This window comes from Drosophila grimshawi, unplaced genomic scaffold (genome assembly GCF_018153295.1).
Source record: "Drosophila grimshawi isolate 15287-2541.00 unplaced genomic scaffold, ASM1815329v1 contig_44, whole genome shotgun sequence".
In the NCBI taxonomy this organism is placed as follows: Eukaryota; Metazoa; Arthropoda; class Insecta; order Diptera; family Drosophilidae; genus Drosophila; species Drosophila grimshawi.
The window spans coordinates 12,123,903-12,139,395 of record NW_025063240.1 but is presented as its reverse complement, the minus strand read 5'-3'; the positions used below and the strand labels follow the sequence as shown (position 1 = coordinate 12,139,395).

General features: G+C 40.9%; 1 protein-coding gene across 1 annotated transcript in view; it reads left to right on the top strand.

Annotated features, from left to right (window-relative positions):
- Window positions 1-15,493, top strand: part of LOC6557276 (titin) — an 81,297-nt gene that overhangs the window by 15,519 nt on the left and 50,285 nt on the right. Inside the window, exons 11-19 of the mRNA XM_043215361.1 lie at window positions 726-1,074; window positions 1,141-2,452; window positions 2,548-2,677; window positions 6,336-11,744; window positions 11,973-13,208; window positions 13,588-13,655; window positions 13,730-14,033; window positions 14,367-14,441; window positions 15,316-15,420. Coding sequence (XP_043071296.1) covers window positions 726-1,074; window positions 1,141-2,452; window positions 2,548-2,677; window positions 6,336-11,744; window positions 11,973-13,208; window positions 13,588-13,655; window positions 13,730-14,033; window positions 14,367-14,441; window positions 15,316-15,420 — 8,988 coding nt within the window. The remainder of the gene's footprint in view (window positions 1-725; window positions 1,075-1,140; window positions 2,453-2,547; window positions 2,678-6,335; window positions 11,745-11,972; window positions 13,209-13,587; window positions 13,656-13,729; window positions 14,034-14,366; window positions 14,442-15,315; window positions 15,421-15,493) is intronic.

Genomic DNA, 15,493 nt, shown 5'->3' with positions numbered 1-15,493 from the left:
CAAAACTTAACACAATTAAATGCAGTAGTTTTTTAGCTGGCTAAACACCAAAATCACACGAAATCACATAAAAGACTGCATTGTAAATATACATAAATATATACATATATAGTACACATAGAGTTTACAGATTTAAGTAGAATAGCACCCAAGTTTATTGCTACAGGCCAAAACAAGTAAAATCACAAGTTCCCAAGTACAAAACTCCCTATTCCCTGCGAGAAACTCGCTTCCCTTCTTAATATTCCCACAAGAGCCTCTTGTTGTCATTTCAACGAGCTATCTCAGAGGAGGGACCCAGTGGAATCTGCGCCCTAATGGACTCCATCAATAAGTATCGCTGGACCATGGGTAGTAAGGTTGTGCAATTTTTTTTAGTGTGTGCGTGTTTTACAAGACTGTCTATATTCAAAACTGTGGCTGATCATTCAACTACCTGTTCTCTGTTCTCATTTGCAATTGATTGAAACCGAAAAGGAGTTAGCAAACCTCTGTGATTATCATCTTAAAATTTACAACATATGTATAATATTTTTCCCAACTTATTTTAATTCATGTTATAATACTAAAGCTGAATAGGAATGCAATTTTACCTAACCAAGTGTATGATGCTATGCTTGCATGTATTTAGCAAATGGTTTTTTTTTTTTCTCATGTGCCTAGATGTATTTAACCGTGCCCTCTAGATAGTGTTTAATCCTGTCAATTCGTTTTCGAATATATAGCGTGGTACGATTATGAGCTAGCTGGTTACCAGAAGGAGCGTCAGGATAACGAATTGGAAAAGGCATTCGATGAACGTAAGCAATACTTGTCCGAGCAGAGTGCACATACCCTTAAGGGTGTGGAGCACTTGAAGCCGAAGCAATACAAGCCCACAACGCCAGATTGGCAACAGAATGTGAAGGCCAAGAAGAGTGAAGAGTACTACAATAAGCTGCAGGAGCTGGAAACCGAACAGCTACTCAAGGAGACCCACATGCGCAGTGATACGCATCAGTATGCCATACCCGGCGAGAAGGTTGTCAGCAGCTCAGCTGCCAAGGGCATGGCCCAATCCTACGAGGAGAATCTGTAAGTGCACATGAAATTAATCAATAAGCCAGAATCTAATCCACAGCCAAACTTGAATCTCCACAGTCAGGAGCAAACTAGCACTACCCAGATCAAGGGGGCACCACCAAAGGGCACAGCTCAACCATCTGAATCCTCGGTACATGGCCGTGAAGTCTACATGAACAAGCAGCAACAAGTGCAGAAGGAGATCCAAGGTGATTTGGAGATTACACGCAAGATCACGGCCACGGAGACCACGGAGATGGAGCACAAGGGCACCATTCAGGAACGCGTTGTCAAGGGTCCCGTCAAGCCCGCTAAGGCGCCCGTCTTCACCAAGAAGATTCAGCCATGCCGCGTCTTCGAGAACGAGCAGGCCAAATTCGAGGTTGAGTTCGAGGGTGAACCAATGCCCCAGGTGAAATGGTATCGCGAGAGCTTCCCCATCCAGAACTCGCCCGATCTGCAGATACACACTTTCAGTGGCAAATCTATATTGATCATACGCCAGGTCTTCATCGAGGACTCGGCTGTATTTTCATGTGTGGCCGAGAATCGTGGCGGTACCGCCAAGTGCAGCGCCAATTTGGTCGTGGAGGAGCGCAGACGCGCCGGCAAAGGTGGTATTCAGCCACCAAGCTTTGTGACTACCATACAAAGCACCACTGTAGCCACTGGCCAGCTGGCTCGCTTCGATGCCAAGGTGACCGGCACACGGCCCATGGATGTGTACTGGCTAAAGAACGGCATGAAGGTTCAGCCCAGCATCAAGTTCAAAATGCTGGAGGAGGACAACGTTCACACCTTGCTGATCATCGAACCCTTCGCCGAAGACTCTGGCCGCTATGAGTGCGTTGCTGTTAATGCCTCTGGCGAGGCACGCTGCGATGGCGATTGCATTGTCCAATCACCCACCAAGCCGGAGAAGCCAACAACGCCCGGCAGCGAGAAGGCACCGCATATTGTCGAGCAGCTCAAGAGCCAGTCCATCGAGGAGGGCCACAAAGTGATCTTCCGGTGTCGTATTGATGGCAAGCCCACTCCCACTGCTCGCTGGATGCGCGGAGAGAACTTCGTGAAGCCATCGCGTTACTTCCAAATGACGCGCCAAGGTGAATACTATCAGCTCATCATTTCGGAGGCATTCCCCGAGGATGAGGGCACCTACAAGTGTGTGGCCGAAAACAAACTGGGCAGCATTCAGACCAGTGCCCAGCTTAAGGTGCGCCCCATAGAGAATCTGGATGCACCACCAACTATTACGGCTCTCAAAGATGTCTCCGTCACGGAGGGCATGCCGGCGCAGTTCAAGACCACTGTAACGGGCAAAGTGAAAGCCACCAGCGTGCAGTGGTTCCGTGAGGGTCAGCTAATACCGGAAACACCTGATTTCCAGGTACGCCGAACAATAAATTTTGATCATATATTACATTAAGAATACATTAAATTGTCGGGAATCATTGTGCTAACACAACTTTGATATCATTTCAGATGATCTTTGATGGCAACAGTGCCGTGCTACGGATTGGCACCACCTATGAGGAGGATTCGGGCATCTTTACAGTACGTGTGACTTCGTCTACGGGACAGGTCGAGGCATCAGCCAAACTGACTGTTAAAAGTAAGGATTAAACTAAAAACTAAGCAAAACCAAAACCAGAGTTCGTAAACAACAAGAAAAGAAACGTAAGCGAACAGTGTTCGAAAACTCCAAAGAATGCTCAAAAAACACAACGACCAAAAACCGATAAACAAAAAAAAATATTTATATATATTTTTTATACCATAACGGATCCCTATACTGACGACGTTTAAGCACAATTAACTAACTAGTCCTAAAAGTTTGAGTGAAGAATATTTTAAAGCGAACGTTTCGACAATTTCAGTTTCATTTCTAATAGAATATTATTTTATTTAAATCAACGAACAAGTTCTTTTAATTACTAACAATTATTCAAAATGTCAACCCGAGCAACAATTTAATGAAAGATGTTTAATATGAAAAAGGTAACAAAATCAAAAAAAAAAAAAAAATCTAATTTATTTAAAACGAAAAAAAAAACACAAATAATAAAAATAATTACAAGTATTTTGCAATATGAATATTTATAGAACATTTTCTTTCTGGCAGAGCCAATCAAGAGGGAATTGCTTGTCGGTTGTATATGAAATTCGAAATTCTTCAAATTTTGAGTGAAAATTAGAAAAGTGAAATAAAAAACGCTCAACACTAGCCCCTTTTGAGTGAGAATTATAAATAAGGCAGCTTATGTACTTTCAGATTGTTCAGAATACCTACACACACATACTTAATTACTATATATATAGAAATATGTATATAAATATATACATAGCACAGGCACTTTATAAATATGTTGAGTTCTTCTGTATCTAGCCTCCGTCCCCATGTACATAGTCCACATCTAGATACATTCTTATAGCTTTGTGCTGAAACATATAGAAACATGTGTCGGAATAGTTTTGGGTCCGTGTGCAAAACGCACATTTGTCCCGCCTCCGCTCGAGCGTGAAACATTTATTTTTCATTTGGATATTAGCATAAAATATTGTGGATGACACATCTAGCGCACACAGTTCCTTGTGGAATCAGCTCACTCTGCTGTAGTATATCCATCTCATAGCTACCAAATACTTATATGAATATCAATTTAGAAATGAGCGTGCGCAAAACTAGCACAACCAAAAGGGGGGAATACGATAATGAGTAAAAAGCTAAAATATTGAAGGCATTGCACACATTGAATTTCAGCTGCCAGCAATGCCAGATTATCTATATACTATACAATAATATATGTGTAGCTGTCTATTCTATTTTCAATTTATTTTTTGGAAAATGTTTTTCTTTGAAAACTAATTTCCAATAGATTAGCTAAAAAGAAACAACAAAAACAACAATCCATTTGATATTTTTAGACCTCAGCACAGTCTGGATATCAACGTGTCGCTACAATGAAAAAGCATTTTATGTGTTTTTCAAGTAAATCTTGAAATTTATTTCAATTTTCTTTTATTTAAAGATTAGAAAAAAATAAAAATATATTGGCTTTCAATGTACGTGCGCTGATGAAAATAAACTGACATTTAGTTCAGCAAAAATAAAATAAATAATTACCTACAAGTTGTTTGTTTTCTGTATAGAACAGATATGAGTAGCCGATTTTCCCGAGAGGTATACACTCACATACATACATATATATATTTTTATAGATGGGGGCTATATGTTAGCCATTCGACAAGAACATGCATAAATGACTCTGCTTATGGTGCAGAAACGGTTTTAATTAAATTAATCAGTTACGGTAGTTCAACCATCAGTTAGTCCTCTGTCCCAGCCTCTGATTCATATATTTTATATTTTTAGAAGGCAGCCTCTATTTCGTATCCAACCGACAACTTAGCAGCAGTCCCTTTGAAGCGAAAGAAATTCATATTAGTTTAGATTGCTTGGTTTTGGTATTGGAACGATACTTTAAAATATTATGATCAAACTTTTACCATGGACTCGTACTCGTACTCATACAGACATATGATTGTTCAGACAAGCCTCGAAACGTATTATTATTTGACTTTTGATTATAATCAATTTGTATTGTTTATTTAATTTACATTTATTTATTTTGTAGTGATGTTGCATGAGATTTTATTATTCATTTTTTAATGCCGCTTTTTACTACTAATTTGTTTCGTTTTCATCTCTTCCACTTTTTGCTACCACTCTTAAAATTTTTGCTTCTCCAAACACATAAAATGAATCAGTTTTCAAAAAGAAAAATCGTATCTAATGAAAGTATTTGCCGCTTACGCTGCCAATATCTCTATTTGTATATTTTGTGGTAAAAATGCTTTACTAAAAAATTAATCATAAAAACTCATGCGACTTTTGTTTTAAGTTTTATCTACAATACATTGAGATACTCGTATTCCTCTGTCAGTTTTATAATTTATGTTTACGTTTCATGTTTTAAGTGTGTATTCGATCGATCGGTAATCAATATCATACTCGATTGTTCAATTCCAAAATTATTTTTTGTTCTTCCATACCACTTTTGTTGTTTATTTGTATTTCTCATGTATTTAATGCTTAAAACCAATATCGCGTCTTTAAATAAATCAACAAGCAAATGCATCATCAATTGATATTCGTTTTTTATAACTTCAAAAATGCTCCATGCTTTCGCATCCTCGCCGCTGCTTGCTCGCACCAATCACAGGTAATATTTATATTTATATATATATGTATATATATAATTGGTATTTATAGTACTGGAGTATTTATATTTATGTTTATGTTTTACAACACTTGAGAACTGCACTTTATAAATAATCCACACAATTGCCCAGTATAGCAACTGTCTACCTTCTGTGCTCGATTGTTGTCTACATCCGAATGAGATCGCTCGAATGCGCTGCTGCGCTGCGCTGGCTGCGCTGCGATGCTTACCCCAAAAATACCAAATATCGCCAGAACAGACACACGAACGCCTTAGAATCTCATTTGAGCTGTTTACCCCACCTGGTGACGTAGCCGCCACTAATCATAAATCTATTTTCGGGGCGTGTATTGTAAACAAGCATTTAAATTGTGCTTTTGGCTCTCAATTGTATTCGCTCAGCTCGATCATTATTTGGGGTGATACTTCATCGCGATGATGAAGCTGCTGTACTTAGGCGGATGACAAATACTAATGGCTATTAATTTGATAGCTTGCCAAAAAGTCGCTGTTGGTTAATGCAAGAATCACAGGTGAAATTCGTCACACATGATTAATGCATGTGATTCACGATGCATATTCGTCATAGAATTAAATGTGCTTTTTATCAATGTCAAATATTCAGTGGCTGTATGAGCGAATTTATATAGGTACCTATTTATTGATTCACGGCCAACAGATATCAGCTCTCATATGCGAGCATGTAAGCCAAATATGTTTTGTGGCTGTCGTGCCCCTTCTGTATCCGAGCTGTGAATAAGGATACAGAAATAATTATTTTTCCATATTTGAATAATTTTGGCACATTACATTTATATTTCAAGTTCATTGTTTATGCGCATGAAGCTGCAATATATTTTTCTTTATTTTAAATATGCGGAATAAGCTCCTTGGAAACAGATTAGAGGTATGTATCAAGTTGCCCCTGTGAATGTCAATGCTTTTGTCAGAAGTTTGCTCCCATATTGTTTCGAACTCTGGAAAATGGTCATTGAGATGTCCATCGATATTATCTACTAACCCTCAAACTTCACCTTGAACTTTTAGAGCGACGTATCTCGGCTTATCAATTGCGTACGATTGATTCTGTCGAAGATGAGTCCTCGTCATCTGGCAAGGATGATAGCTCGCCTGAATCACCCCAAAATTACCAGCAGCAGCAACCTGGCCAATATGGCCAATATCTAGGCGTTAATGGGCAGGTTCAGCATCAGGGTCGATCGCGCACTAAGAAGACCAAAGTGCGCAGCAAATCCTTGCAGCCACCCTCGAATATTGTGCCTTGGCGCAAGTCGACGCGTCCTCATCGAGGGCGTTCTCTAGATAAGCAACCATTCTTGCCGGGCTTCAAGCCAGAGCCGGTAAAGTCCTGGACTGAGGAGACAATTAGCTTAAAGGCCACTCCAATTGAGAAGAAGAAGCCAACTCCCAAGTTGGAAGCCGCTCAGGTTGTGCTTAAGTCTATTAAGTCGGAAAGGGATCAAGGTATTATGAGCCTGGGTGCCACTTTAGAGCAGATTATAGCTGGCAAAACTGAAAAGGAGGCTATACCTTGGATAACGATGCGTGAAAAGCTAAAGGCCGTCGAGAGTGTTCAGCAGGAGCTAAGCAAGTTTGATCTTGATGAGGTCTACTTGCGTCCACTCGAGGGTCAAATCGAGACAGACGAGCAACTGCCACAACAGGCGCAAGTGGAGCAAGTTCAGCGTACCAAGGAAATTCAACGCCTCAAGAGCATGGAGAGCGTGGAAATTATGGAAATGACTGATCAAATTGACAAACTTATCACCCAGCAGCAGAATAACAAAGATCTCATCCCATGGAAGGAAATGCGACAGCAGCTAAAGAGCGTTCAGCGTGTAACAAAACAAATGGATAAGTTTAAGATAGAGGAGGTTGAGCTACGTCATCTCGAGGCCCAACAGACTATCAGTGAAGAGTTCCAGACTGCTAGCCAAGGTACAGTTATAATGACAATCGACGATAGTTCCAAGGGCTCAATTTCAAAGGTCATGACTCGCGATGAGATTCAGCACTATGAAGATCAATCCAACATCTACAAACAACAGTTTATTACGACGGAAGATGTGAATATCATGCACGTGTCGGAGCGTGAAAAGCTCGAGGCACAAAGATTGTTGAGAGAACAACAAGCTGTCAACTGGAGACAGCAACAGCAGCGGCCTCAATTGCAGCCACTGACCTCTGTGGAGGATACGATTTCCCAGACTAGTGAGCGCCAGAAACTTGTGCAACAGCAAAGCTACATCGAGGAAGCTCAACGTCAACAGTATTCACAAATCGAGGACTCACAGATGATGAGCCTCGAGCAATATGAACACCAAAAGATGATAAGCCAACACACCCAACAACACTCCGTCAACTGGCGCCAGCCTCGTGAGCCTCAAAAATTCATTCAGGTTGAGGATTCATCTCTTCTACACTTGCAAGAACGTCAGGATACACAAGAGCAGCAGCTTACGCAGCCGGAGCCCGTGATGTGGGATCGTGGTAAGAAAAAGCCCGAGCAAGTGCAGCCGCAGCAACTGCAGCCCCAAGCTCCAGTTCAAAAGCAATTTGTGGAGAAGCCAAAGACATATGAAGAAATGCACGATGAGCTTATTGAAGAATTGCCAGTCAAACAGCCAGAAGCAGTGCCAGTTATGTGGGAACGCGGCAAGAAGAAGCCAATACAGCCCCAGCAAAAGACATTTGAGGAACTGCACGATGTGTTGGATGAACCTGTGCCAACTCCACAGCCAGAACCTGTTCCAGTTATGTGGGAACGTGGCAAGAAGAAACCCATTTCTCAGGAAGTCACAGACACTCAGCAGATTATGCAAACGTCGCAAGTGGTTGAACAGCAAATTGTGGAGGAAACAAAGAAGACGGCAGTGCGTCGGGTAATTCCACCACGTGCACCTGAAGAGAAAGTGGAACAGGTTACGCTGAAGCCAACGCCGCGACAGCGACCAAAAGAAGCCCAGAAGGCCGAAGAGTTCCAATTGAAGCCCCTGAAGACCACGAGGACAGTACAACAAACCATTGAAGAAAGTGTGCAGAAGGCTACTGAAGAAGCTACAGACGAATTGGTTGAAGAAGTCATTACTGAGGAACAGGATCAACCGAAGCCTGTATTGTGGGAGCGTGGGCAGAAGAAACCTCAAAAGCCAGACCAAGAAGAGCTTCCCGAGGTGCCTAAAACACTTGAAGTGGCAGTGGATACTTTAGAAGAACAACCCATTCAAGCTGTAGAGCCCCAACCACAACCTGTAATGTGGGAACGTGGCAAGAAGAAGCCTCAAAAGCCAGCCACTCAAGATATTCCCAAGTCCCATGAAGTCGCTGTTGACACACTGGATGAAGAAACTGTTCCAACTGTTGAGCCTGAACCACAGCCTGTAATGTGGGAGCGTGGCAAGAAGAAGCCTCAAAAGCCAGCCACTCAAGATATTCCCAAGTCCCATGAAGTCGCTGTTGACACACTGGATGAAGAAACTGTTCCAACTGTTGAGCCTGAACCACAGCCTGTAATGTGGGAGCGTGGTAAGAAGAAAAAGCCACTGAAGCAAGACTTGTTTGAAGAAAAGGTTGTCGAATCACCAACCAAAACTTTCGAAGAGGCAGTAGATGTTCTGCCTGATGAACCAAAGCAAGAGGAAAAACCAGAACCTGTTCTATGGCAACGTGGTAAAAAGAAGGTACCACAATCTGCGCCAACTGACGAATTGCATCCAGATGAAGTAGATGCGCAAGTCCAGCAAGTTGTCGAGGCTGAGGATGAAGAAATCATCGAGGAAAAGCGCAAAATAAAGAAGGTAAAGAAACCAAAGCTTCCAGTCGCTGCGCAGGAGCAAGTTGAACAGCCTGAAGAGGAAACTCCAGAGGAGGAGATCATTGAAGAGCAAGAGGAGATTGTTGAAGAAAAGCGTAAGGTGAAGAAAACAAAGAAACCAAAGCTTCCAGTCACTGCTCAGGAGCAAGTTGAACAGCCAGAAGAGGAAGCTCCAGAGGAAGAGATCATTGAAGAGCAGGAGGAAATTGTTGATGAAAAGCGTAAGGTGAAGAAAACAAAGAAACCAAAGCTTCCAGTTGCTGCTCCGGAGGAAGCTGAACAGCCTGAAGAAGAGGCTCCGGAGGAAGAGATCATTGAAGAGCAGGAAGAAATTGTTGAAGAGCAAGAAGATATTGTTGAAGAAAAGCGTAAGGTAAAGAAAACAAAGAAACCCAAGAAGCCCGTAGAACTGGAACAGGCTACAGAAGACATTCCACAAGAAGAGCTCATTGAAGAGCAGGAAGAAATTGTCGAGGAGAAGCGCAAAGTTAAAAAGACAAGGAAACCAAAAACCAAAGAAGCTGAAGCAGTGGAAGAAGAAGAGGAAGAAGTTCCAGAAACACAAACAGAAGAGGTGGTAGAAATCGAAGAGACTACTGTTGAAGAACCTAAGAAAAAGAAACCTATTATTAAACCTCCTGAAGTTGAACAAGTAGAAAAGGTAACGCTTAAGCCTGTCCCAAGAAAACAACACCAACTTCCTGAAAAAGAACAAGTTGAAGAGGTGACACTGAAGCCACGTCCTAGAACTTCAATTGTCTCGGAGACGCAACAGCCTGAAATACCTGAAACCGAATATGTTGAGAAGCAGAAGGTTGTTACATTTGAAGATCAAGTGGTGGATGTCACTAAGAAACGAGTTAAGAAGAAGAAACCTAAAACAAAGTCTGAAACTCAGGAATCAATCGAAGAGCCGGTTGAAGATATAGAAGAACAAGAGGATGAATCTGTGACTGAAGAAATAGAGCCGGTTGAAATTCTACCCGAGGAAGAAGTTGTTGAAGAAATTGCTCCAAAAGAGAAGGTGACAAAATTGAAGCCCAAAAAGGAAGAAGTTGTCGAGATGGTTGAAGAGGTTGCCTTGAAACCAGTGACCAGGCCAAAGAAACAATTACCCCAGGAAGCAACAATTGAAGAGGTACATCTGAAACCAACAAAACGCACAACAGCCAAGCCTGAGGATGTAAAAATTGAGGAAGTTGACTTGCAACATGTTGAAAGACTGGATGAAGAAGTTGTACAAGAAGAGAAACGTAAAGTCAAGAAGGTGAAAAAACCAAAGCATGAAGACTTGCCCGAAATACCAGATGCAGAGCCCACTGTTTTAGAAGAGGCAGAACACATTGACATCGAGAAGGAGCCGAAAACGGAAGAAGAAACACCTCAAGTGCCTTGGAAGCGTGGCCAGAAGAAAAAGCCGGTTGCTGAACCTTTAGAGGAGAAGCAATGGCCAACTGGTAAGCGGCGACTACTACCTGAAGAACAGCCCGAAGAGGTGCAACTGAAACCAATTCCCGCCAAGCCAGTGGAAGTGCCTGAGCAACCAGAAAAGGCAATTCCGGGACCACAGCTACAGCCTGAAGAGAATGTGGAAAGCGAAGAGGAGATATCTGATTTGGAACCTCTGAAGATTCCTGATGACAAGCAACCCAAAGAAAAGGTTAAAAAGGAGAAGAAGAAGAAGCCAAAGCTAAAGAAGGCAACTCCATCGGTGGATGAGGTATCAGAAGAAGTGGCTGAGCCATTCGCAGAGCCTATTGCTGAGGAGGATCAAGTCGAAGAACTACCAGTTGATGATGACAAAGTGGTTGCCGTATCCGAAGATGTGCAGCCCGAAGAAGAAGTTGTGATTACTGAGAAAACACCCGAAGTTAAACAAAAGGCGCATAAGAAGCGTACTAAGCCTCTAAAGGAAGCTTCGGTTGAAGGACAACCACAGTTGCTTGAGGCAGCTATTGCAGAAATCGAAAAGGCTGATGAAATTTCCCAAGAGATCTCACAAAAGACTATAACTCTACTGAAGAAGACTGAAGACACAAGACCTCAATTCATAACAACAGAGCAGCTCATCGAGCTCGATGTGGAAGATGTGAGACGCGATCTCGAAATGAAACTCACTTCAAATATTATCAAGAAAGAGAAACGTCGTGTGATACTTGATGACAGCCAACCACTTCCCGAATTGGAGCTTATAACACAGAAACGCATTCAGGAGGGCATTGACAAAGTGGCTGATGAGGAACTGATAGAGGACCAACAGCTGATACAAAACTTACAAGAAACGACTACGTCGGAGGTGATTGGTCAGGAGCGTAAGCTGGTAAAGAAGAAGAAGAAGGAAATAAAACCACCACGCATAACCGAGAAGCTGCGACCACGTCAATGCGTTCCGGAGGAGCCAACTGTTCTTGAGTGCAAGGTTGAAGGTGTACCATTCCCGGAAATCAATTGGTACTTCAACGACATTCTCCTGTTTGCATCGGAGAAGTATGAAATTACCGTCGTGGAGCAGGTGGCACAGCTGAAGATAGCGAAGGTCACTCCTAGTGATGTGGGTGTTTATACCTGTGAGGCCAAGAACGAGGCTGGGGTGGCGACTAGTCGTACCAACATTATATTAGGTAAGTTATATTTAAAACTATTTTATTTTAGAGTATGAAATGGATTTTTTCTCTGTGTAAGTCACATGAAAGCTTTCAAGAAAGTTTGCTGGTGACATAACTGTTAACCTCTTGGAAGAAACGACTTAACGAATATATTCCATGATTTATTCCTTTTCTCTGCCCAAAAACATAAATATACAACAACAACAATACTATAAAAAAAATTCTTACCCACACTGCATATAGAAAAAGAACAAGGAGTTGCACCACAATTTACCAAACCTCTTAAGATCGTGTTTACAGAAGAGAAAGAGCCCGAACGGCTTAAAGTTACAGTAACGTGTCAGGTAACGGGCAGTCCCCATCCACAAGTTAAGTGGTATCGTGGCATTGAGGAGGTTGTACCTAACGAAGCACTACAGATGTTCTATAACCAAGAAACGGGAGAAGTGGTTCTAGAAGTTATGAATCCACCTGCCAATGAAGCTATTACTTACTCGGTTCAGGCACAAAATCAATTTGGTCGCGCGATTGGCAATGCCAATATCATGAGTCGTGTTGATGAAGCTCCCAAGGAGATCCTAAAAGCGCCCACAGTTACACCATTAAGTGCAGTCGTAGTACCAAGTGGAGGCACTTTACTATTTGAAGCCAAATACGATGGAAGCCCTACACCAGAGATCAAATGGATGCGTAATGGTCGTGAGGTGGTTGAAAACGAGGAAACAATTATAGAAACCACTGAAACCACAACTAAAATAACGGTTACCAATATGAATCGTAAACGTACTGGAAAATACGAAGTTTGCGCCAAGAATAAAGTGGGTGAAGCCAAATCTTCAGGTTCAGTGGTCGTTTCAGACTCAGCGCCCGATAAGAAAATCAAACCACCCCGATTTATTCAACCATTGGAGCCAAAGTTCTTTGGAGAGCATGAAGTTGCAATACTTGAGGCTGTCGTTGATTCAGAACCGCTTTCATCCTTCCAATGGTTTGTGCATAACGAACCCATCAAGAGCTCCAATGAATGCCGCATTGTTACCCAAGCCAACAAGTCAACGCTGTTGATTGAGGACTTCCAAAAGAAGTTCTCTGGACCATTCACTTGTCGGGCGGAGAACGTTGGCGGCTCTGTTACATCAACAGCAACAGTAAATATGCTGGAGTCTTTGCCACTGGAAGAGGCTGTGGAATTCGAATCGCCTCGATTCATTGAAAAACTGATTGAGCCCATGGAGGTAATGGATGGTGAAGCGCTGAAATTGACCTGTAAAGTGACAGGAAAGCCTACACCAAAAGTGGAATGGTATCACAATAAGGAAAAGATAACCGAGACAAAAGAAACGAGTATATCGCAGGACTTACAAGGAAATTGTCAACTGCAAATAACAGAAGTTTTCCCTGAAAATAAGGGACAATATAAGTGTATTGCTACCAATAAGATTGGCAAAAGCGTCACCAAAACTACAGTTAATATTCAAGGTACTTTTGGATGGAATCAATTGATAGTTGATAGCTAACAATAGAATTTTAGAAGAAGTAGCATACACCATATGCATTACATTCAAAATAGGGTTTCCAATAACTACACTCTTGCCTCTATCCTTCTTTTAATTTCGCTGACAATCCTATCCTTTGATTGCGTATCTTATACTAACTCACATCTTGAAGAATCTGCATGTGATCCATTCTAATAGAGTTGCGCCTATCTAGTTTCGAATACAAGTCTATTGTATATAAATCTATATCAGTTCTCTCCAATTCCTTTTGTAAATAATTTGCCGTTTTGCGTTTGTTCCAACATATTAATATATTCGTGTTTCGGCTCTTCTATATTGACACACTTTAAAATATTTTTTAGCATTTGAATATATCCCCGATTCTGAAATCACTGGACTCACAGGATCTGAGGAGGATCTACTTGATAGAGTAAGCGTGTTTGTAGTTAAAGAGTTGCATAGGTTTTTGAAGCTAACTTTTCGTATATAATGACACCGTTTTAGACCACTTCAATCGACGAACAAGCTCCGAAAATAATTAAAAAGCTACCTGTTAAAATCGAACCCAAAGAGGGTGAACAAGCGAAATTGGAAGTTAAGGTTATTGGTAAACCAAAACCAAAAGTCAAATGGCTACGTGACGACGAACAGATATTCGCTTCCGAGGAATATCAAATCGAAAATTTCGACGATGGGACCTCAGTGTTGGTCATCAATCATGTCTATCCCGATGATTTGGGCACAATTAGTTTTGAGGCTTACAATCCATTGGGAGTGGCAGTAACTACAGCACTATTTGCCGTGGAAGGTACTGTTATGGTTTATGATGTATCTGAAATACGTTTTATAATATTATGGAAAAATCTTGGAATTGTCAGTAAAATTTTCTTTCAGATCTGCAGCAGCATTTTCGAATTCCCCCTTACCCAAATCCCCTTTCTAATATATGTATACAATCCTCCTTAATAACATCCAACTCGTATTCCCTACACTTTTATTATACAGTTAACTACACTAAAGGTTAAACAACGAATACAATGCAAAAATTGAAAACACAAATAGTCTTCATTTACATCTTATAATGAAAATATATTAATATATAACACTATTGTCACTTTCTACTATATTGCATCGATATTAGGCATCGTTGGATCAAAGGATTACCGCAAACCAGAATGGGTGACTCACATGGAAGAGATGCAAGTTGCTCTCAAAGGTATGTATCTGATAATTGCAAAATAACCGACTTATACCACTGTTATGTGTATATGTGTTTTAATTTCGTGTTTTCAACACACAAACGTTTTCCGTACTATTGTCCTATGTTACGAGCAACATTTCACAAAGTCTGTCACTTCTACTATCTGTCTCTATTGTCTTTGTCCTTGTATTATACAATGTTTTGTACAACACCAACAACAAAAACTATGTGAACATGTCAGTTTCGTCCAAAAATAAAACTTTACAAGTGTGGCTTTGTTATTGTCTTAGTCCTTACAGCTCTAAGGCTTATCCCCCAAATCCCTAGTATCCTACCCTAGTATTATTCGAAAACGCCATTAGAAATATTAGTATAGAAATTTGTTATCGTATATATATATTCTCTTACAGTATCAGTACCTCATCTGCAAGTAATTGGTTGTGTTCTAAAAATTTTATTTTTTCCATTTTCCAAATTTCTACTAACAATTATTGAAGTAAATTCCAAAGAAACAATATGACATTCCCAAAACGCTGCTTTCCCTAAACGTACTTATGTACACTATATTTCTTTATTCGTTTACTATGTTAACTAATTTTGCTGTTTGTTTGCAAGTTGTATTTTCTCTTATTATTTGACCGCATTACTAATACATCTGAAAACAGACAAACAATTTACAAGTTACTCAAGTAAACTATGTATGTCCAAACGAATACAGACTGGATTCACACCACATTAGGATTAGACCCTGTAAGTACAAAAACAATGCAATACAACACAATACAAATATACACTAACTCTTGTTCTTTGTAAGCAAATGTAGTTTGTTGTTGCTGTAGAGCGTAGAAACTAATCGATAGTTAAATTATGCAAATCTTTATGCTTATAGCTGCTAAATGCTCGCCATCGCTGCTTAATGAAATGCGTGACTGCCGTGGGTCCATTGGCGAAACTGCCAAATTTAAAATACAATTTGCAGGAAATCCAAAACCAGGTACTGTATAAATCTTTAGTCGACTGCTGTAGATGGCAGAGGCTGATGGAAGATTGGTTTACTGAATTTTGTA